Source organism: Schistocerca gregaria, chromosome 2, assembly GCF_023897955.1.
Source record: "Schistocerca gregaria isolate iqSchGreg1 chromosome 2, iqSchGreg1.2, whole genome shotgun sequence".
Classification (NCBI taxonomy): Eukaryota; Metazoa; Arthropoda; class Insecta; order Orthoptera; family Acrididae; genus Schistocerca; species Schistocerca gregaria.
The window spans coordinates 21,619,784-21,641,977 of record NC_064921.1 but is presented as its reverse complement, the minus strand read 5'-3'; the positions used below and the strand labels follow the sequence as shown (position 1 = coordinate 21,641,977).

The following is a 22,194-nucleotide window of genomic DNA, read 5'->3' as shown; positions in this document are numbered from 1 at the left end:
AATGTAGATGTGGATGTAGAACGTAGGTACGTCTTAACACTTCATTTCGGTAGTTCCAATGTGATACATGTAACTTTATGAAATTATCATTTCTGAGAACGCATGCTGTTACCGCGTGATTACTTGTAAATACCACATCAATGCAATAAGTGGTCAAAATGATGTCCGTCAACCTCGATGCATCTGACAATGCGTGGAACGACATTCCTCTCAACAGAAAGTAGTTCGCCTTCCGTAATGTTCGCACATGCATTGACAATGCGCTGACGCATGTTGTCAGGCGTTGTCGGTGGATCACGATAGCAAATATCCTTCAACTTTCCCCACAGAAAGAAATCCGAGGACGTCAGATCCGGTGAACGTGCGGGCCATGGTATGGTGCTTCGACGACCAATCCACTTGTCATGAAATATGCTATTCAGTACCGCTTCAACCGCGCGCGAGCTATGTGACGGACATACTTTATGTTGGAAGTGCATCGCCATTCTGTCACGCAATGAAACATCTTGTAGTAACATCAGTAGAACAGTACGTAGGAAAATAGTACACATTGGACCATTTAGATTGCCATCGATTAAATGGGGGGCAATTATCCTTCCTCCCATAATGCAGCCCAATACATTAACCCGCCATAGTCGCTAATGTTCCACTTGTCTCAGCCATCGTGGATTTTCCGTTGCCCAATAGTCCATATTATGCCGGTTTACGTTACCGCTGTTGGTGAATGACGCTTCCTCACTAAACAGAACGCGTGCAAAAAATCAGCCATCGTCACGTAATTTCTCTTGTGCCGAGTGGCAGAACTGTACACGACGTTCGAAGTCGTCGCCATGCAATTCCTGGTGCATAGAAATATGGTACGGGTGGAATCGATGTTGATGTAGCATTCTCAACACGGACGTTTTTGAGATTCCCGATTCTCACGCAGTTTGTCTGCTACTGATGTGCGGATTAGCCGCGACAGCAGCTAGAACACCTACTTGGGCATCATCATTTGTTGCAGGTCGTGGTTGACGTTTCACTTGTGGCTGAACACTTCCTGTTTCCTTATCTCTTGGACCATGTCGTCCAGGATACCGAGCAGTATACATAGCACACGCCCGTTCGGGATTTTGATCATGATACCCATACATCAACACGATATCGACCTATTCCCCAATTGGTGAACGGTCCTTTTCTACACGGGTAATGTATCACGAAGCAAATACCGTCGGCACTGGCGGAATGTTACGTGATACTACGTACTTACACGTTTGTGACTATTACAGCGCCGTCTATCACAAAGCGAAAAAAGTGATCCAATTAAACATTCATATTTCGTTACGTACTACACGAATATGTAATAAAAAATTGGGATTCCTATTTAGAAAACGCAGTTGACATCCATTTGACCTATGGCAGCGCCATCTAGCGGGCCAACCATAGCGCCATCTGGTTTCCCCCTTCTAGCTAGACGAGTTTCGTTCTTTGTAGTTTTTTCGCTTGATGCTTTTTCCGTGAGATATTTGGCCAGGTCACTATCAATGGACAACCCGGTATATTCTCCTTTGTAACTTCTAACATCTAATCTGAATTTACTCACAAACTTGTCTTTACTCAACCCTGTAACTGATTTTCAGTTTCCTATGATTTTCAGGTGTTGACATCTTTTTAAATACTGTGTTACAAATACAGCGCTCTTATTTTCCCTCTCTGTGACTAGATTTACAGTGTGTGAATCAGTAATGGATTGATTGAGTCATTCTGATGGGAGTAAATTACTAAAATGTTCACAGCAGCTTACTGTTTTCTCTACTAACATATTTTCAATTAACCTTTCTCTCATGGTACACTGCTGCCTCCCCCTGAAGAAACAGCCCATTATTCATCTACCAAATGTTGTCTTTACTTAACTTTTAGTCTTGCTGGCCCTCATTGAATCTAGACTGAGCCTTTACATTTACTTTTTCAGGTTTTCCACCTTCTCTGCAACATAATGGTAATATATATATATATATATATATATATATATATATATATATATATATATATATATGTGTGTGTGTGTGTAGTGAGTGAACTCACCGCCTGCTAGGTGGAGGCGTCTTGGGCACTACAGCAGCAGCAGGTCTCTGTCTGTGTGTGCCAGCAGAGGTGGAGGCGGCGGTGGTTGCAGTGCTGGTTGTTGTTGCAGTGCTGCTGCTGGTGGTGATGGTTGTTGTTGTTGCGTTGCTGGGCCTCATGTGTGTATTGGCTGGTGCGCTGCATAGAGAGAGAGGCACTCTGTGAGCTGGCTGGTGCGTCCAAGCGCAGATGTGAGTGCGGCTCGCGACCGCCAGCGTGCTGAGGGGTTGACTTCACACTGGCAACTGGCAGGTGAAAGGTGAGGGACACAAGGGTAGCAGTGCGGGTAATGCAAACGACTTGTTACTGACTTACTCACATTTAGTTGAATTTAGTTGAAGCCCCTGAGCTGCGCACAACTCTTTCTCTGTATTCCTTAGTATTAAAAAGGTACATCCATCATGCAGCACTTGCATAAACCATAGCGAGAGAATTATCTGGACAGGTGAGCCAAGGTACTATCATGCTCAAAATTACCCAAGCGGATTGAACTCCACCTGATACGTATGCACCAATGTAATGTTACTGTCCTGCAGTTCCACTGCTCTGTTTCTGTTACAGGCTTTTCTCTGTACAAAATGGTTACTGCAAGTGGCCACTTGAGAAAACTGATCTATAACAATGTCAGTCCACAATCAAACTAAGGTCACAAAAATGTAAATATCAGGAAACCTGTTATTATTAGATGACTGTCTTCAGCGCATGAAAATTGAAGTTTATTGCAAGAACTGACATTTCAAAACCTGAGTTTTAACTTGAAGTTACGTGACGAATACTTTTGTACTAGACTGGCATCCAGGACTCCAATCGAGCAACGAATTTCTGTGAATACTAGTTACAAAACATCACAAGTACGGTTTCAGCCGCAGTAAGTGTGTGGCTGTTTAAATTTTGAAGTCTTCAAATGACGTACAATGAACTTTTGTGTTGGATGGAGATTTGAACCCATGGGATAATAGGTTTGTTAACTGAGCACAATAATAGGTAAGATATTCAAACATTTCAACCGTAGCTAGATGTAAAAGGCAAATGATGAGACAGACTTTTGTTACTCACCGGGATTGGAAGCCCCCACCTATCATTCTTTTCAGTGTCTCAGGGTTTCTTTCCTTTAAGAAGGTTCAGGAGGAAGGTGGTGGAGCATACCTGGTAACGTAGCACTGGAAGATTCCAGCCACATTATAACATTCCCGGACAGAAAATACGATGAATTGTAAGACGTGTTCAGGAGCGGATGTAGAGTTAAAAACGAGTTTGTTATGATGGTGAGTAAATGGAGGCTTAAAGGAAATCTTAGGAGTAGTCACTGTAAAAATAAGTGGGATACTGAAGTGCTGAGGAATAAAATGGCTATTGGAACTTCTATGAGAATTTAGATAATGCAATAATGAAAGTCAGAGTGGGAATTTCAGGCGAAAACACTAAACACGAAAGTTGAGCAGACAAATGTTTGTGCAACGAAAGGAACTCCGAAGAGATGTTTGCGAACGAAAAAAGGTACAAAAATGATTGACGAAGGAAAGACGCACAACAGTCAGGGAAATTTTGGAATACAGTATTACAGCTCACTAAAGGATGTAATTCTAATTTCGAGGGACGATAAAGTAGAATGACTGCAGAAAGATTTAGTATTCGTAAATAAAAAGTGATCGTAGGTCGCACACATTTTGCACACTGCAAACTCTAAAAACGCTTCAGTGAAATGAAAAGTAAGTGTGACGACACTAATACCCACTCTCCAGATGTCAGACACTGAGATCAGACCAAACGTTCTATGTCGATGAAGTATTTATTAAAACAGAACATGCGCATGCTAATAAAAATTATGACGAGAGCAGTTGATCACAGGAAAAGCGTATTTGTGTGTAACCGAATCTCGTTGGGGTGGGAAGGTAAAGCGTTTAAACTCGACTGATGATTTTTTTTCCACTGTGTATGCCTTAGACTGTTATATGGTACAACATTATAATTTAATGTAAAATGACATTGCGGTGTGTGTAGCTATGTTCTTTGGCGGTATACGTTCTCTTCGGTAGATGAAAACCATGTACTTATTATTGATCATATCATTTTCTTTATTATTAATTACTGTTATTACTAACACTTCCACACGAGTGATGCAATTGTTCCTTTAGTTTTCTGTTCTCATTGTATATTCTATGAACCTACATATGTACCCTATATGTTTACTACTGTCAGTGTAACGAAGCGCAATCAGACTACTAAGAGAACATTGCTGTAACCTCCGAACAGCAATATTACATGTCGTAACCACATTGTCCAATATAACACTTTCACGTTCAATACAGTAAAAGCTGTTTCATCATTAACGTTCGAGCCCATTGTCCTTTACACAGGACTCTACGACTCTACCAGTTCCCCCGGTAAGGAACATACGTCATGTACTCACAGTTACGCTTATGAAATGCTTTATAGTTCCAGTGTTACTTTGAATTAACATTTACTCTCTTTCTGCTGGATGACAGCAAACAGAAATAACTAAATCGGAGTTTTCGTTGATACTCTATAGCAATGCAACCGTTGGCACCTATTTGACTAACATCCTCAGCTTTGGGTGTAGGAGTTATAAAGGAATTCCACTGCTAAACGAAGAGAAAAGAGAGTGGAAGGGAGGGATAGAGAGATAGATAGATTGCTGAAAACAGTTACCAACCACCTCCATACGAGGATGACGTTATATAAGAAGAAATGAATGTCAAGTTGGAAAACACAGTGGACTGGCCGCTAGACTAGCAGTCCAACATAGCTCTGGAGGAGTTTCGAAAAAGGAAGGTAGAACTGTTAGATACCATTCGACTGGAATTTAAATGCTGCTTGTGGAAGGTAGCAATGAAACGGCTATTCCAATCCTTCTTTAGGAGCTATTAGAGACATTCCAACAAGCTTCCAAAAAAAGAATAAACTGAGATCTGTTAGAGGGCCATAAGTTTGGATTTGGCAAAGCTAAAGGCTCTAGAGACGCACATAAGATCTTCCACTTGATAAGGGAAGCAAAGTGTAAGGGAATTCATGGAAAAATCATTGGATTGGCTGACCTTTAGAAAGACTGAAATGTAAAGTAACGCGACACATGCGAAACGCCAGAAAATACGTCTGAGATATAGAGGGCAGGTAGGTTACATAAATTACAGTATGTACAATAATTAACAAGGAACTGTAAAAATTGAAGAAATTGAACATCAGGCAACCTTTAGTGGAACTGAATATCCTTACCAGAATTTAATTAGAATGTAAAGTTAAGGTATGTCATGTATACAATTCACTGGAGGTATTACCATGCTCACAAAAAGTGAAGAAGAATTACCAGAGCTGCTGAATGCAATAAACAGTTGAATGAGTACAGAATTATGATTTAACCCAATCAAAGACGGAAGTACTGGACAGCAGCAAAAATAACATCTGTGACAAACTTAACAACACAATCAGAGACCAAACGAGAAGGAATTTCAGTGATTCTGTTATCTGGGAACCAAATTTACACTGAGGTACAAAGGGAGGTTGTTATAAGAAGTAATGTTGCAAAGGAAAACAGATCATTCGAGAAAAAAAAACAAGCCTACTGCTATCAAAGATAGTCTTCAACTTGATGATGGTTTATCTGAGAATGTACATTTGGAGCACAGTAATATATGACAATGAATCTTGGATTATGGGAGATACATAAAGAGACATGAATTGATTGAAAATTTGGTGCAATTGAGGGATGTTAAGTGGTATGTCAATTAAAACGTAAGGAATTGTGGAAGATCTCTGCCGGATATGTGAGGACGGCAGCATATGGAAAACTGTGACAAGAAGAATGGACACCGAAGTAGGTAGGATATACACTATGCAATCAAAAGTATCCGGACGCCCACCAAAAACAGACGTTTTCATATTAGGTACATTGGGCTGCCACCTAGCCGGGTTCTCCATATCAGCGACCTTAGTAGTCATTAGACATCGTGAGAGAGCACAATGGGGAGCTTTGTGAAACTCACGGACTTCGAACGTGGTTAAGTCATTGGGTGTCACATGTGTGCGCGACATTTTCACACTCCTAAACATCCCTAGGTCCACTGTCAAGTGGAAATATTAATGGACACGTACAGCACAAAAGCGTACAACCCCACCTCGTCTGTTGACTGACAGAGACCGCTTAAAGTTGAAGAGGCTCGTAATGTGTAATAGGCAGACAGCTATCCAGACCATAACACATGAATTCCCAACTGCACCGGGATCCACTGCAAGTACTATGACAGTTAGATAGGAGGTGAGAAGACATAAGCCACACGTCATGCCGGTGCCAAACGACACCTTGCTAGGTGTAAGGAGCGCAAACATTGGAAGATTGAGCAGTGGAAAAACGTTGCGTGGGGTGCCGAATCACGGTACACAATGTGGCCAGCCGATGGCAGGGAGTGGGTATGGGGAATTCCCGGTGGAAGTTATCTGCCAGCGTGTGTAGTGCCAACAGTAAAACTCGGAGGCGGTGGTATTTTGGTGTGGTCGTGTTTCTCATGGGAGGGGTTTCCACCCCTTGTTGTTTTGCGTGGCACTATCACAGCACAGGTCTACAATGATGTTTTAAGAACCTTATTGATTCCCAATGTTGAAAGGCAATTTGGGGATGGCGACTGCATCTTTCAATACGATCGAGAAACTCTTGATAATGCACGGTCTGTGGCGGAGTGGTTACACGACAATAAGACGCCTGTAATGGACTGGCCCACACAGAGTCCTGACTCGAATGCCACAGAACACCTTTGCGATGTTCTGGAACGTCGTGCCAGGCCTCATTGACCGACATCGATACTTCTCAAGACAACACTCCGTGAAGAATGGGCTGCCATTCCTCAGAAATATTTCTGCACCTAGGAGAGTGGCAGCTGTCAGTATGGCTAAGGTAGGACCAACACCATATTGAATTCCAGCATTACCGATGGAGGGCGCCACGAACTTGAAAGTCATTTTCAGCTAGGTGACAGGATGTTTTGATATCAGGGACCAACTGCAATGGTTGTGGAGGCAGAAACAGAGAGTAAAAACTATAGAGAAAGGTAAGTATTCAAGTACGTCAAAGAAATAACTGAAGACTGTGGATGCAAATGCTACTCTGCGATAAAGAGCCAACAATCAAACCCTCCTCCTAGAAATAAATGTGGGGATTTCAGCAATAAATGTGTTGACAGACTGCAATATGATTTATAGTAGAAAGGGTTTCGTCTTTGAATATGTGTGTTTAACAGGAATACCTGTTATGTCTAAATACACTGGTAAAAATAAGGTGGCCCACACCCTGAGAAGTTTAGGCAGATCAGACCGTATCCGCCGACTATTACCTTAATTCTATTTCTTGACGAGTGTAATTATTATTACTAGCACAAATGTAATCCAGCACGAACCTCACTCTACTCGCCCACTGCTAGAGAATTCCAATACCCTATGACTTTTAGGTGTTTATATCTTTTTAAATACTACGTTAGACATACAGCGCTCTCATATTCCCTCTCGGTGACTATAAAAAAATGGTTCAAACGGCTCTGAGCACAATGGGGCTCAACTGCTGTGGTCATCAGTCCCCTAGAACTTAGAACTACTTAAATCTAACTAACCTAAGGACATGACACTCATCCATGCCCGAGGCAGGATTCGAACCTGCGACCGTATCAGTCGCACGGTTCCGGACTGCGCGCCTAGAACCGCGAGACCACCGCGGCCGGCTCGGTGACTATATTTTCTGTCTGTGACGTCAGGTTCGTGACTGAATTAGTGATGGACTAGTTTACTGAATTTGATGAGAAAAAATAACTAAAATATTCACAAAAGCTCACCGTTTTCTCTACCAACCAACTTTCCATTACCTATTCTCTCATGATACAAATTCCTCGTCATGACGATACCTCCCATTCTTTATTTCAGCACATGTTGTAATTTTCCTACCATTTTATTCTGGTTACCCTCACTGAAACTAGACTGAGCTTTTACGTTTCCTTTTCAAGTTTCTCTACCTTTTCTGCAACATAATAACAATATCTGCGTGTGTATGGATGTGTGTAGAGACGGAACTCACGGCCTGGTAGGTGGAGGTGTCTTAGGCAGTACAGCTGTGGCAGGAGTCTGGAGGTGTGTGCCAGCAGAGGTGAACGCAGCGGTGGTGATGGCGATGGTTGCGGTGGTCCCAGTGGTTTTGGTGGTGCTGGCGGTGTTGGTGGGCCTCACGTGTGTAGTGGCTGGTGCACTGCACAAAGAGAGAGAGGCACACTGTGAGCTGCCTGGTGCATCCAAGTGTGGACATGGGTGCGCTCCCTACAGCCAGCACTGCTGACGGATTGTCTACACCCTGGCACCCAGCAGATGATACATGCTTAACATGAGGATAGTGGTATGGTTAATGCAAACGTCTTATCACTGACGTAATCACATTCAGTTGCAGCTACTGAGTTCCCTTGAGTTCCCCATAATACTTGCTCTCAACATCATTGAGCAACTACTTCAACCAAGCATAGGCAATAGGTACATGCTACGCCCAACACTTGTACAGGGTGTTACAAAAAGGTACGGCCAAACTTTCAGGAAACATTCCTCACACACAAATAAAGGAAAGATGTTATGTGTACATGTGTCCGGAAACGCTTAATTTCCATGTTAGAGCTCATTTTAGTTTCGTCGGTATGTACTGTACTTCCTCGATTCACCGCCAGTTGGCCTAGTTGAAGGAAGGTAATGTTTATTTCGGTGCTTGTGTTGAGATGAGACTCATTGCTCTACAGTACCAGCATCAAGCACATCAGTACGTAGCATGTTCAGGTTAGTGTTCATCACGAACGCGGTTTTGCAGTCAGTGCAATGTTTACAAATGCGGAGTTGGCAGATGCCCATTTGATGTATGAATTAGCACGTGGCAATAGCCGTGACGTCGTACGTTTGTATCGAGACAGATTTCCAGTACGAAGGTGTCCCGACAGGAAGACTTTCGAAGCAATTGATCGGCGTCTTAGGGAGCACGGATCTTTCCAGCCTATGACTCGCGACTGGGGAGGACCTAGAACGACGAGGACACCTGCAATGGACTAGGCAATTCTTCATGCAGTTGACGATAACCCTAATGTCAGCGTCAGAGAAGATGGTGCTGTACAAGGTAACGTTGACCACGTCACGGTATGGAGAGTGCTACGGGAGAACCAGTTGTTTCCATACCATGTACAGCGTGTGCAGACACTACCGGCAGCTGATTGGCCTCTACGGGTACACATCTGCGAATGGTTCATCCAACAATGTGTCAATCCTCATTTCAGTGCAAATGTTCTCTTTACAGATGAGGCTTCATTCCAACGTGATCAAATTGTAAATTTTCACAATCAACATGTGTGGGCTGACGAGAATCCGCACGCAATTGTGCAATCACGTCATCAACACAGATTTTCTGTCAACGTTTGGGCAGGTATTGTTGGTAATGTCTTGATTGGGCCCCACGTTCTTCCACCTACGCTCAATGGAGCACGTTATCATTATTTCATACGGGATACTCTATCTGTGCTGCTAGAACACGTGCCTTTACGACACAATATGTGGTTCATACGCGATGGAGCTCTTGCACATATCAGTTGAAGTGTTCGTACGCTTCTCAACAACAGATTCGGTGACCGATGGATTGGTAGAGGCGGACCAATTCCATGGCCTCCACGCTCTACTGACCTCAACCCTCTTAACTTTCATTTATGGGGGCATTTGAAAGCTCTTGTCTACACAACCCCGGTACCAAATGTAGAGACTCTTCGTGTTCGTATTGTGGACGGCTGTGATACAATACGCCATTCTCCAGGGCTGCATCAGCGCATCAGGGATTCCATGGGTCGGAGGGTGAATGCAGTATCCTCGCTAACGGAGGACATTTTGAACATTTCCTGTAACCAAGTGTTTGAAGTCACGCTGGTACGTTCTGTTGTTGTGTGTTTCCTGAAAGTTTGGCAGTACCTTTTTGTAACACCCTGTATAAACCTTAGTAACACAATTACTAGGCAGGTCACCTCACGTACTATTATCCTCTAAACTATCTGAACGGTCTGAACTCCACTCCACCTGATGTGTATCCACCCACATAATGTTACTTCTTGCATATCCTCTGCTCTGAGCGTTTCACTGTACAAATTGGAACTACGAGAGATCATGTGAGGAAATTGACATGTACCACTGTCAGTCCACAATCTAACTAAGATCACAAAAATTTAAATGTCACGAAAACTTATTATTATACGAGAGTCTTCAGTGTTTGCAACCTAAAGTTTATTGCAATAAATGACATTCAAAAAAGTAGCTCCAAATTAAAATTACATGACGAAAACTTTTATATTAGACTGGCATCCACGACTCCAATCGAGGAACTATTTTCTCTGTTAACTAAATACGAAAGATCTCAAAAATAACGTTTCAGCCTCAGGTAAACAACTGTGCGCTTGTTTAAATGGTGAAACCAGCACTTAATACAATTGTTAACTACGCATCATAATACATTAGAATCCAAATTTTTCACCAGTAGCTAGATGAAAAACTGAAACGCCGAGACAAAGATTTTATTACTTCACTGGGATTTGAATCCACCACCTATCATTGTTTTCAGTGTCTCAAGGTTTGTGTTGTTTAAGAAGGTTAAGGAGGACGGTGGTGGAATATACCTGGTAATGACCTGTAAGCACTAGAATATTCCAGCTGCATTATATCATTCTCAGACAGAGAAACCGTTGAATTGCAAGATGTATAGCCGGCCGGTGTGGCCGAGCACATCTGGGCGCTGCAGTCTGGAACCGCGTTGCTGCTATGGTAGCAGGTTCGAATCCTGCCTCAGGCATGTATGTATATGATGTCCTTAGGTTAAATAGTTATATGGGACTGATGTCCTCAGATGTTTAGTCTCACAGAACTCAGAGCCATGTGAATAATTTTTTGCAAGATGTATGCAGGAGCGGAAGTAGAGGTAAACATGAATTAGTTATGATGGTGTGTAAATTGAAGCTTAAGAGTACTGTTAGGAATAACCACTGTGTAAATATATGGCATACTGAAGAACCGAAGAATGAATTAGCTATTTGAACTTCTACGAGCTTGTAGAGAATGCGATAATAAATGTCACAGAGGAATTTCAGCCGAGCAGCAGCTGATGTCTGGTATGGTGAAACACGAAAGTTGAATAGACTAACGTTGGTGCAGGGAAAACAACTCGGTTGTAATCTTAGTGAACGGAAAAATATACATAAAATGAGTGGCGAAAGAAGGAAGCACAACAACAGTCACGGAAAGTTTGGAATACGGTCACAGGTTACACGTCACTAAAGAATGTAACCCTAAGTTCGAGAGAGGACAAAGTAGAATAACTGCAGAGAGGTTAAGTATAAATAAATATAAAGTGATTGTAGGACGCAAACATTTAGCACACTGAGAACTGTGAACATCCTTCAGTAAAATTAAATAAATATCTGGGTGATAACACTAACACCCAACCTCCAGATGTCAAACACGCTAATCGGTGCCAAACGCACTATGTCGATGAAGTAGTTATCAAAACGCAACTTGCGAAATGGTAATTAAAATTATCACGAGAGCTACTAAGCACAGCAAAAGCGTATTTGTGAGTAACTGCATCATAGACCACGTTTCGGTGAGAATGTGGAGCTTTTATACCCAACTGATGGCAATTTGTATTAACTGCGTACACGTGAAACTGTGATATGGTACAACATTTTCCTGACACGAAAAAAGACTTTTCGAAGTTTGTAGCAATGTTCTTTTGGCAGTCTGCATTCGCTTCCTAAGATGAACGTCATTATTATATTACTGATCTTATTACATCCTTTATTATTAAATACTGTTACTGCTAATACTTCCGCACGTGTGAAGGAATTTTTTCTTTTCAGTTCTGATTGTACATTCTGTGAATTTACAAATGTACCCTTCAGGTCTACTACTTTCAGTGCACGAAAACGCAGACGAATGCCGAGAGAACTTTAGCGTAAACTCGAAACAGCAATATTATATGTAGTCAGTTCTTTTCAGTTCTGATTATACATTCTGTGAATCTACAAATGTACCCTTCAGGTCTACTACTTTCAGTGCACGAAAACGCAGACGAATGCCGAGAGAACTTTAGCGTAAACTCGAAACAGCAATATTATATGTAGTCAGCACGTTGTCCCATATAACACTTTCACGAATCTACGTTCTATTTTAAACCCGTGATCCGTCGTACAGAACACTATGGCTCTACCATTTCCCCCACTTAGCAAAATATGATATGTACTCACAGTCATGTTGCTGAAGTGCTCTGTAATTCTGGTGTTACTTTAAATTAACGTTTACTCCCATACTGCTAGATGACAGCATACTGAACAAACTAAATCGGTGTTTTGGTTGATACTCCATCGACATACAACTTTTGGTGCCTATCTGACTGACATCCGAAAATTTGGGTGTAAGAGCTAGAAAAGAATTCGACTGCTAAACGCAGAGAGATGGAGAGAGAGAGAAAGAGAGAGAGAGAGAGAGAGAGAGAGAGAGAGAGAGATAGACATTGCTGAAAACAAATCACTGAGAACCTCCATGATGGGAGGTACTATCGGATGACATTATAGAAGGAGAAATGAAAGTAGGACTGGAAAGAATAGTGGATTAAATAACCCTCCAGGAATTTAATAAAAATCGAAGGTGAAGGTATTTCATTGATATAATTCACTGGTGATGTTACCATATTCACCAATAGTGAAGAAGAAAAATCACGGCTGCTAAATGCAGTAATCAGATCGATGAGCACAGAATTATGATTTAACCATATGAAAGAGGGAAGTATTGGGGAGCAGCAGAAACAACCGAAGTGACAAACTTAACATCAAAACTACAGACCAGAGAAACTTTCAGTGATTATATTACTTAGGAAGCCTCAATTTGGTGACGGAATATCTGAGGATGTACGTTTGGAGCACAGTAGTACTTGACAATGAATATGAGAGACACAGAAAGAGTAGAGAATTGGAACATGCAAAATGTGGTGCAAGAAAGGGATGATGAGAAGTAGGTGAATTAATACTTGCTAAAATGTAGAAGATCACTGTCAGATATGTGAGGATGACACTATATGGAAAACTGTGACAAAAAGAGTGTCCCAGTATTAGGATATACCTGAAGCCTTCAGTGAATACCACCTATGGTGCTGGAGGGAGCAGTAGAGAGTAAAATATTATACGGGATGGCAAAGATTCGAATACATCCAACAAATAACTGAAGATTGTGGATGTAAACGCTATTTTGTGACAAACAGGCCAATCCTGCAACCACTTCCTCCCAGATGTGAGGGGACCTCAGCACTAAATGTGTTGACAGACTGAAATATGATCTATAATAAGTAGAGCTCCGACTTTCCATATGTGTGGTTATCGACACGACCTGTTACGAGACGTCCTGTTACGAGACGACCTGTTACGCCAAAGCATAGTGGTGCCAACAAGATGGTCCACACGCCGAGAAGCGTAGGCATATCCGAGCCTCACCGCTGGCTACTGACTTCGTTTTGATTCACGGATAGCGTAATTCTTGCTACTAGCACAAATTTAATCCAGAATTCTAGCATTCTTTCTTCTTTGTCATTTCTACCAAAGACCCTTAATTCTCCCGTAAACATGTGTTTACTCGCACACTGCTACAAAATTCCAATAACACTTTAGGTGTTTATATCTTTTAAATACAGTGTTACATATACAGCGCTGTCATATTCCCTCTCTGTGACTATATTTTCTGTGTGTGACATCAGGTTCGTGACTTAATTAGTGATCGACTGGTTACTGAATCTGATGGGAATAAATCACTTAAATGTTCACAATAGATCAGTGTTATCTCTACCTACCAATTTTCCATTATCTTTGCTCTCATGATAAATCTTCTCATTCTGACGATACCTCCCATCATTTATTTCATCATATGTCGTCATTTTCCTACCATTTTATTCTGGTTACCCTCAGTGAACCTAGACTGAGCCTTTACGTTTCCTTTCCAAGTTTCTCTACCTTTTCTGCAGCATAATGACAATATCTGCGTGTGTATGGATGTGTGTAGAGACGGAACTCACCGCCTGGTAGGTGGAGGTGTCTTAGGCAGTACAGCTGTGGCAGGAGTCTGGAGGTGTGTGCCAGCAGAGGTGGAGGTGGCGGTGGTGATGGCGATGGTTGCGGTGGTTGCAGTGGTTGTGGTGGTGCTGGCGGATTTGTTGGGCCTCACGTGTGTAGTGGCTGGTGCACTGCACATAGAGAGAGAGGCACACTGTGAGCTGCCTGGTGCGTCCAAGTGTGGACATGGGTGCGCTCGCTACAGCCAGCACTGCAGACGGATTGTCCACACCCTGGCACCCGGCAGATGATACATGCTTAACATGAGGTTAGTGGTATGGTTAATGCAAACGACTTATCACTTATATAATCACATTCAGTTGCAGCAACTGAGTTCCCCAGAACACTTACTCTCAACATCAAAAATCTAGTAGTTCAACATAAGGCATAGGCAAGAGGTACATGCTACGCCCAACACTTATATAATCCTTAGCAACACAATTACTAGACAGGTCACCTCAGGTACCATTATCCCCAAAACTATCTGAACAGGCTGAACTCATCTCCACCTGATGTGTATGCACCCACATAATGTTACTGTCTTGCATATACTCTGAGAGTATCACTGTACAAATTGGAACTACAAGAGACCACGTGAGGAAATTGATCTGTACCACTGTCAGTCCACAATCGAACTAAAATCACAAAAATTTAAATATCTGGAAAACTTATTATTATATGACAGTCTTCAAGATGTGCTAGCTAAAGTTTATTGCAATAAATGACATTTTTTTAAAAAAAAGGAGTTCCAAATTAAAATTACGTTACGCAACCTTTTATACTAGACTGGACTCCAATCGAGGAACTATTCTCTCTGTTAACGAAATTCGAAAGATCTTAAATATCGTTTCAGCCTCAGGTAAACAAGTGTGCGCTTTTCTAAATGGTGAAACAGGCACTTGAACCCTAATTCTCTCGTAAACATGTATACTCCCCCCCTGCTACAGAATTCCAATAACCCATTATCTTTAGGCGTTTATATGTTTTAAATACAGTGTTACACATACAGCGCTGTCATATCCTATCTGTGTGACTATATTTTCTGTGTGTGACGTCAGGTTACGCGCCTGAATTATCTTTCGATAGGTTTACTGATTCTGACGGGAATAAATCACTAAAATGTTCACAATAGATTTCTGTTTTCCCTACTAACTCATTTTCACTTTATTTTCTTCTCACGATACAACTTACTCATTATGTGAATACCCCTCAATTGAACATCTGACTATATGTTTTGGTTTTCTTTCCATTTAACCCCGATGACTGTCATTGAATGTAGACTGAGCCTTTACATTTCCTTTCTTAGTTTTTCCATCTTCTCTACAACTTAATAATAACATGTGTGTGTGTGTGTGTGTTTATGTGTGTGTGTGTATGTAGTGAGCGAACTCACCGTCTGCTAGGTGGAGGAGTCTTGGGCACTACAGCTGCGGCAGGTCTCTGGCAGTGTTGGCCATCAGAGGTGGAGGCGGCGACGGTGATGGTGGTGGTGGCATTGTTGGTGGTGGTGGTGGCTGTGGTGACGGGCCTCCAGCGTGTTGCGGCTTGTGCGCTGCACGTGCAGAGAGAGGCACACTGTGAGCTAGCTGGCGAATCAACATGCATACATGGGTGCGGCTCACTAATGCCTGCACTTGTGAAGGACTATCCACACATTCGCAACAGGCAGAAGGCAAACACTCGAATAGTGGTCCAGTTACTACAGAGGACTTATCACTGACATATTCACTTTCCGTTGCAGCACCTCAGCTCGCCACAACACTTGCTCTCAACACCGTACAACAGATAGTTCAATACCAAACCCAGGCAAAAGGTACCTACAACGCCCAACAGTTGTTCAAAACTTAATTACAGAATTACGGGACACGTCATCTCAAGTACTATCATCCTGAAAATCATTCAAATGGCCTCAATTCCACTCCATCGCATTTGTATGCACCCACATAATGTTACTGTCTTGCAGTACCTCTGCTCTCTTCTCGTTACTGGAGTTGCGCTGTACAAAATGGTTACTACAAAGGACCACTTGAGCAAACTAATCTGTAATACTCTCAGTCCACAACTAAAACTAGGTCACAATAACGTAAATATCAAAAAATCTGTTATTCTTAGATGGCAGTCTTAAGCACATGTGAAATCTAGCTTATTGCAGTAAACGACATTTCACAAACTGAGGACGATCCTGATTCTGTGACGAAAACTTTTATGCTAGTCTGGCTTACAGGACTCCAGTCGAGCTACTGCTTTCTCTGTATATCAAGTACGAAAAATCTCAAATCTAATTTCAGTCACAGGTAATCTATTGCGCGCTTGTAAATGTTGAAAACTTGAAATGAACTACCATGAAGTTTTGTGTTGGGTGGAGATTTGAACCCAGCACCTAACAGGTTTATTAACTACGTACAATAATACGCTGGGTATCCAAATGTTTCCCCAGTAGAGATACGACATACTTAAATGATGAGACAAGGAATTTTGTTACTTCACTAGGATTGGATTCCACCACCTATCATTGCTCTCAGTGCCTCAGGGTTTCTATTTTTAAGAAGGTTAAGGAGAAAGGCAGGGGTGTATACTTGGTACAGACGTGAAAGCAATGGAAGATTCCCACTGCATTGTACAATTCCCAGACAGAGAATCCGACGAATTATAAGATGTATGCGACAGCGGATGTACAGTCAGAACACGAGTTAGTTGTGATGCTGCGTAAACTGAAACGTAAGAGAATCGTTAGGAGGGATCAGTGTGTAAATAAATTGGATACTGAAGTTCTGAGAATCTTCTCTGAGGCTGTAGACAATGTGATAAACATTTTGCATTTCTTTTGTGTTTTCGCCTTCTTTAAAGGCAAAGAAAAAGATAAAAGATGAAGCGGTAGCCCATCATAGATCCTATGCCTACCGTCAGGTATTTTTGTTTTCCAGTTGTTAAAAAAACAGAGTCTTTTTTCTGGTACCAGTAGGAGGAAGGAAGGATTCGCGCTCAGCTAGTGACCGAGTGAGAAGCACACCATTTTTAGCGAGTAATTGTAGAACGCCTTTTTGGGGTCGCTATGAGTAAGTGAGGAGTATGTATTTCATATGGGCACCGTTTATAAAAATACAGTGTTGTTTTATTAACAGAAAGGTCGTGTGAGTTATTATTTCAAATAGTACTATAATTACAAGAACTGAAGCACACCTGTGTACTTTGGAAAATTACGAAGATCCGATAAGCTTAATGGGAACACGGTCAAGACTTCAAAGGTGAACCCGGCGACCAAACGTAGCATTATAAAGAATGGTGAGCACAAATCTACAGCGGTGAAAGAAACTATTTCGCCCTGCAAAATAATATGAACTAATATTAACTTATTTCCAGGCATAGCTCAGCTTATTGTGCTTGTCATTCATGCCGAAAAATTAATCTCATTAATTCAATACCTTTTAAAAAGCCACGTATTTCAACATTTCTATTCTATTATTTTATTATATTATAATAATTTGATAATAAATGTCACCGCTGGAATTTCAGATGAACAGCAGTTGTTGCCCCCGAAAAGGTGAAACACGAAAGTTGTACTAGTGTTGGTGCAAGGAAAATAGCTCTGACTAAATCTTTGAAAACGGAATAAATTTACAGAATGATTGATCAAAGAAAGAAGTACAAAAGTAGTCAGGGAAATATAGGAATACAATATTACAGGTGACTAAAGAGTGTAGCTCTCAGTTCGATGGATGATAAAGTAGAATTATTGCAAAAAGGTTCAGGATAAAAAATAAAAAAGCGATCGCAAGTCGCACACATTTACCTAGCTTAATGTCTAAACAACCTTCAGTGGAATTAGATGCGGGTTTGACGACACTAGAACCCAACCCTCCAGATATAAGACATCATCATCATCGTAATCATCATCATCATTTAAGACTGATTATGCCTTTCAGCGTCCAGTCAGGAACATAGGCGCCTTATAAAATTCCTCCACGATCCCCTATTCAGTGCTAACATTGGTGCCTCTCCTGATGTTAAACCTATTACTTCAAAGTCATTCTTAACCGAATCCAGGTACCTTCTCCTTGGTCTGCCCCGACTCCTCCTATCCTCTACTGCTGAACCCATGAGTCTCTTCGGTAACATTGCTTCTCCCATGCGTGTAACATGACCCCACCATCTAAGCCTGTTCGCCCTGACTGCTACATCTATAGAGTTCATTCCCAGTTTTTCTTTGATTTCCTCATTGTGGACACCATCCTGCCATTGTTCCCATCTACTAGTACCTGCAATCATCCTAGCTACTTTCATATCCGTAACCTCAACCTTGTTGATAAGGTAACCTGAATCCACCCAGCTTTCGCTCACATACAACAAAGTTGGTCGAAAGATTGAACGGTGCACAGATAACTTAGTCTTGGTACTGACTTCCTTCTTGCAGAAGAGAGTAGCTCGTAGCTGAGCGCTAAGTATTTATCAAAAGTATTTGTCAAAACAAAACATGCGTACACGGTAATTAAAAATATCACGAGAGCTACTTAGCACAGGAAAAGCTAGTATGTGAGTAACTGCATTATACATCTCGCGTCGGTGAGATGGTAGGGCATTAAAATGTACTGATGACATTTTTTAAAACTGCGTACGTGTGAAACTGTTATACTGTACAAGATGGTTCAAATGGTTCAAATGGCTCTGAGCACTATTGGACTTAACTTCTGAGGTCATCAGTCCCATAGAACTTAGAACTACTTAAACCTAACTAGCCTAAGGACATTACACACATCCATGCCCGAGGCAGGATACGAACCTGCGAGCGTAGCGGTCGCGCAACTCCAGACTGTAGTGCCTAGAAGTGCTAGGCCACTCCAGCCGGCATACTGTACAAGATTTTGCTGACATATAATGATACAATAAAACTTTTCCGAGTGTGTAGCAATGTTCTTTTGGAAGTTTGGTTTTGCTTCGTTAATTGAACGTCATGTACTTATTATTGATATTTATATATTGTTTATTATTAATTGTTATTGTTACTATTACTTCCGCAAGCGTGATGCAATTGTTTCCTAATTTTTCTGTTCTGATTGTATATTCTGTGAAACTACAAATGCACCTTATAGGTTTACTACTTTCAGTGCAACGAAGTGAAAGCTACTGCGATGAGAACATTGTAGCAAACTCAAAACAGCCGTTATACATCTCATAACAACGTTTTCCCAAATAACACTTTCACACATAATACAGTAAAACATTTGACGTCGTTGAGTTTGAACCCATGACCGTTGGTACAGGCCTCTAAGGCTCAGCCAACGTTCCCAATTAAGCAACGTATGTTACGTTCTAACAGTTATGTTTTCGAAGGGCCTCTTAGTTTTGGTGTTACTTTTAGTTAAACACTTACACTTGTTCTGTTGGACGACAGCACACAGAACGAACTAATTCGGAGTTTTGGTTGATACTCTACTGACATACAACTTTTGGTACCGATCTGAGTGTTTGACGTCTGGAGGTTTGCGTGTAAGTGTTAGAACGGAATTCCACTGCTAAACGCACAGGGAAGACAGAGGGAGAGGGACAGCCGTAGAATCTGTGAGACTAGAAACATACTAAGAGCCGTCCAGAACAACATCATCTACACACTCTATTTGCGAGGTAGGGCCGACAAATGCGAAAGCTTTGCACAATGAGCTAAACAACTTATGAATCCAAATTGATGTCTAGATTGATAAGCAGGAGAATTGAAGAAAAAACTGAGGATCTCTTAAATGATGGTAAGATTGGATTTAACAAAGGTAAAGGCTCCAGAGAGGCAGATCTCATCGTGCACTTGATGAGGGGAGCCAGGTATAAGGGAAATCATGAAACCTTCAATGAATTAGCTGACCTTTAAAAAGAAAGACGATGTAAGGTAATGCTACAATTGAAATTCTCAGAAAAATATGTGTCAGATATAGAGGGCTGCTAGGTTCGATAAATTACGGTATGTATGAGACGCAACAAGCAACAATCAAAATTGAAGAAAGAAGTATACTACGATTAAAATGGAGCAAAACAGGTATTCTATTGGTCTCCTCAGTGGTTCAAATTGAACATCACGGAATCGTACATGGAATTGAATAAATTGCAAGGAATTTAATTAAAGGCAAGGGGAAGGTGTTTCTTTGATATAATTCACTGGTAATATTACCATGTTCACCGAAAGTGAGGAAAAATGCAAAAAACAGTTCGACGAGCACAGGATTATTATGTAACCAAATGAAAGACGAAAGTATTTGGGAGCAGCAGAAATAACATCAGTGACACCTTACCAGCAGAAATATGGACCACAAAGTGAAGGAATTTAAGTGGGTCTGCTACATGGGACACAAATTTGCACTGAGGGAAATAGAGAGGTTGTTACCAGAAGAAATGTAGTAAAGTAAAACATATCATTGCAGGAAAAACGAGGCTGCTGCCACCAAAGGTAGGCCTCAATTTGGTGACGGAATATCTGAGAATGTACATTTGAAGCAGAATTTTGTTTGAAATGCACCATGGATTGTGAGAGACACAGAAAGAGATGATAAATGGAGGATTCAAAATGGTGTGCAGTAGAGGGATGTTGAGAATTAGGTGAATTGAAAAGTAAGGAACTGTGAAAGTTCTCTGGAGGATGTGTGAGGATGGCAGTTTATAGGAAACTGTGAGGAGAAGAAGAGACAGCATAGTACCATATATCTGAGACATCAAGGAATAACTGCCATGGTACTGGAGAGAGCAGCAAAGAGCAAAAACTGCAGAGAAATACAAAGATTGCAATAAATCGCATAAATAACTGAAGACGGTGGATGCAAATGCTGCTCTATGGTAAAGAGGCCGACGCTGCACCCCCTCCTCCCAGAAATCATTGAGGGGATCTCAGCATTCTAAAGGTGTTGACAGACTGAAATACGATCTGCAGTAGGCAGAGTTTCGGTTTTGCATATGTGTGGTTATCGGAACTACCTTGTAGGCCATAAAACAGTGGTGCAAACAAAGTGGTCCACAACCTGAGAAGCTTAGGCAGAGCAAACCTTCTCCGACGACTGTTTCCTTTATTTTGATACTTGAACAGTGTAATTCTGCTTACTAGCACAAATTTAATCCACAATTCTAACATTCATTCTCTTTTGTCATTCGTACAAACTACCCTAAATTCTGTTACAAACCTGTCTTTACTAGCCTTATGCTACAGATTTCCAATACCCCAAGACTGTAAGGTGTTTATATGTTTTTAAATACAGTGTTCAGCATACAGTGCCCTCACACTCCATTGTGTAACTAGATTTTCTGTGACTTAAGCTTACTTGCCTGAATTGTGGTTGAACTACTTTACTGGTTCTGATGTGAGTAAATTACTAAAATGTCCCATATAGATCACTGTTTTCATTATCTACCCATTTTCAGTTAACCTTCCTCATACGATACAACTTCCTCGTCCTGTGGATGCTGCTCCACTATTCATTGGACCACATTTTGTGATTTTCTTTTCATTTCACTTGATGACTCTCACTGAATCCAACTGAGCCTTTATATTCGCTTTTTCAGTTTGTCTACGTTCTCTACAATATAATGTTAGATTGTGTGTCTGTGTTTACGTCTGTTTGTGTGTTTAGTAAGAGAACTCACCGCGTGCAAGGGACAGTGGCTTCTTCAGATGGACGAGTTGTGGGCAGTGCAACTGTGACAGGTGCCTGGCGGGATGTGCCGGCAGAGGTGGCTGCGGCAGTGAGGGTGGTGGTGGCAGCGGCGGCGGTGGTGGCGGTAGGCCTCAGCTGTGTAGCTGATACTGCACTGCACATACAGAGAGCGGCACACTGTCAGCTGGCTGCAGTGCCCACGTGGCTACGTTGGGGGGGGGGGGGGGGGCAGTCTCACTGTCTCACTACATCCAGCATATCTGAGGGACTGTCTACACCCTGGCAACAGGCAGATAACACGTGCCAAACACGAGGAT

General features: G+C 41.7%; 1 protein-coding gene across 1 annotated transcript in view; it reads right to left on the bottom strand.

Moving 5' to 3' along the window:
- LOC126336308 (uncharacterized) overlaps nucleotides 1-22,194 on the bottom strand; it is a 65,367-nt gene that overhangs the window by 30,620 nt on the left and 12,553 nt on the right. The window contains exons 3-6 of the mRNA XM_049999848.1: nucleotides 21,867-22,031; nucleotides 15,646-15,804; nucleotides 8,177-8,344; nucleotides 2,065-2,241 (exon numbers count right to left, since the gene is read on the bottom strand). Of these exons, the coding sequence (XP_049855805.1) occupies nucleotides 2,065-2,241; nucleotides 8,177-8,344; nucleotides 15,646-15,804; nucleotides 21,867-22,031 (669 nt within the window). The remainder of the gene's footprint in view (nucleotides 1-2,064; nucleotides 2,242-8,176; nucleotides 8,345-15,645; nucleotides 15,805-21,866; nucleotides 22,032-22,194) is intronic.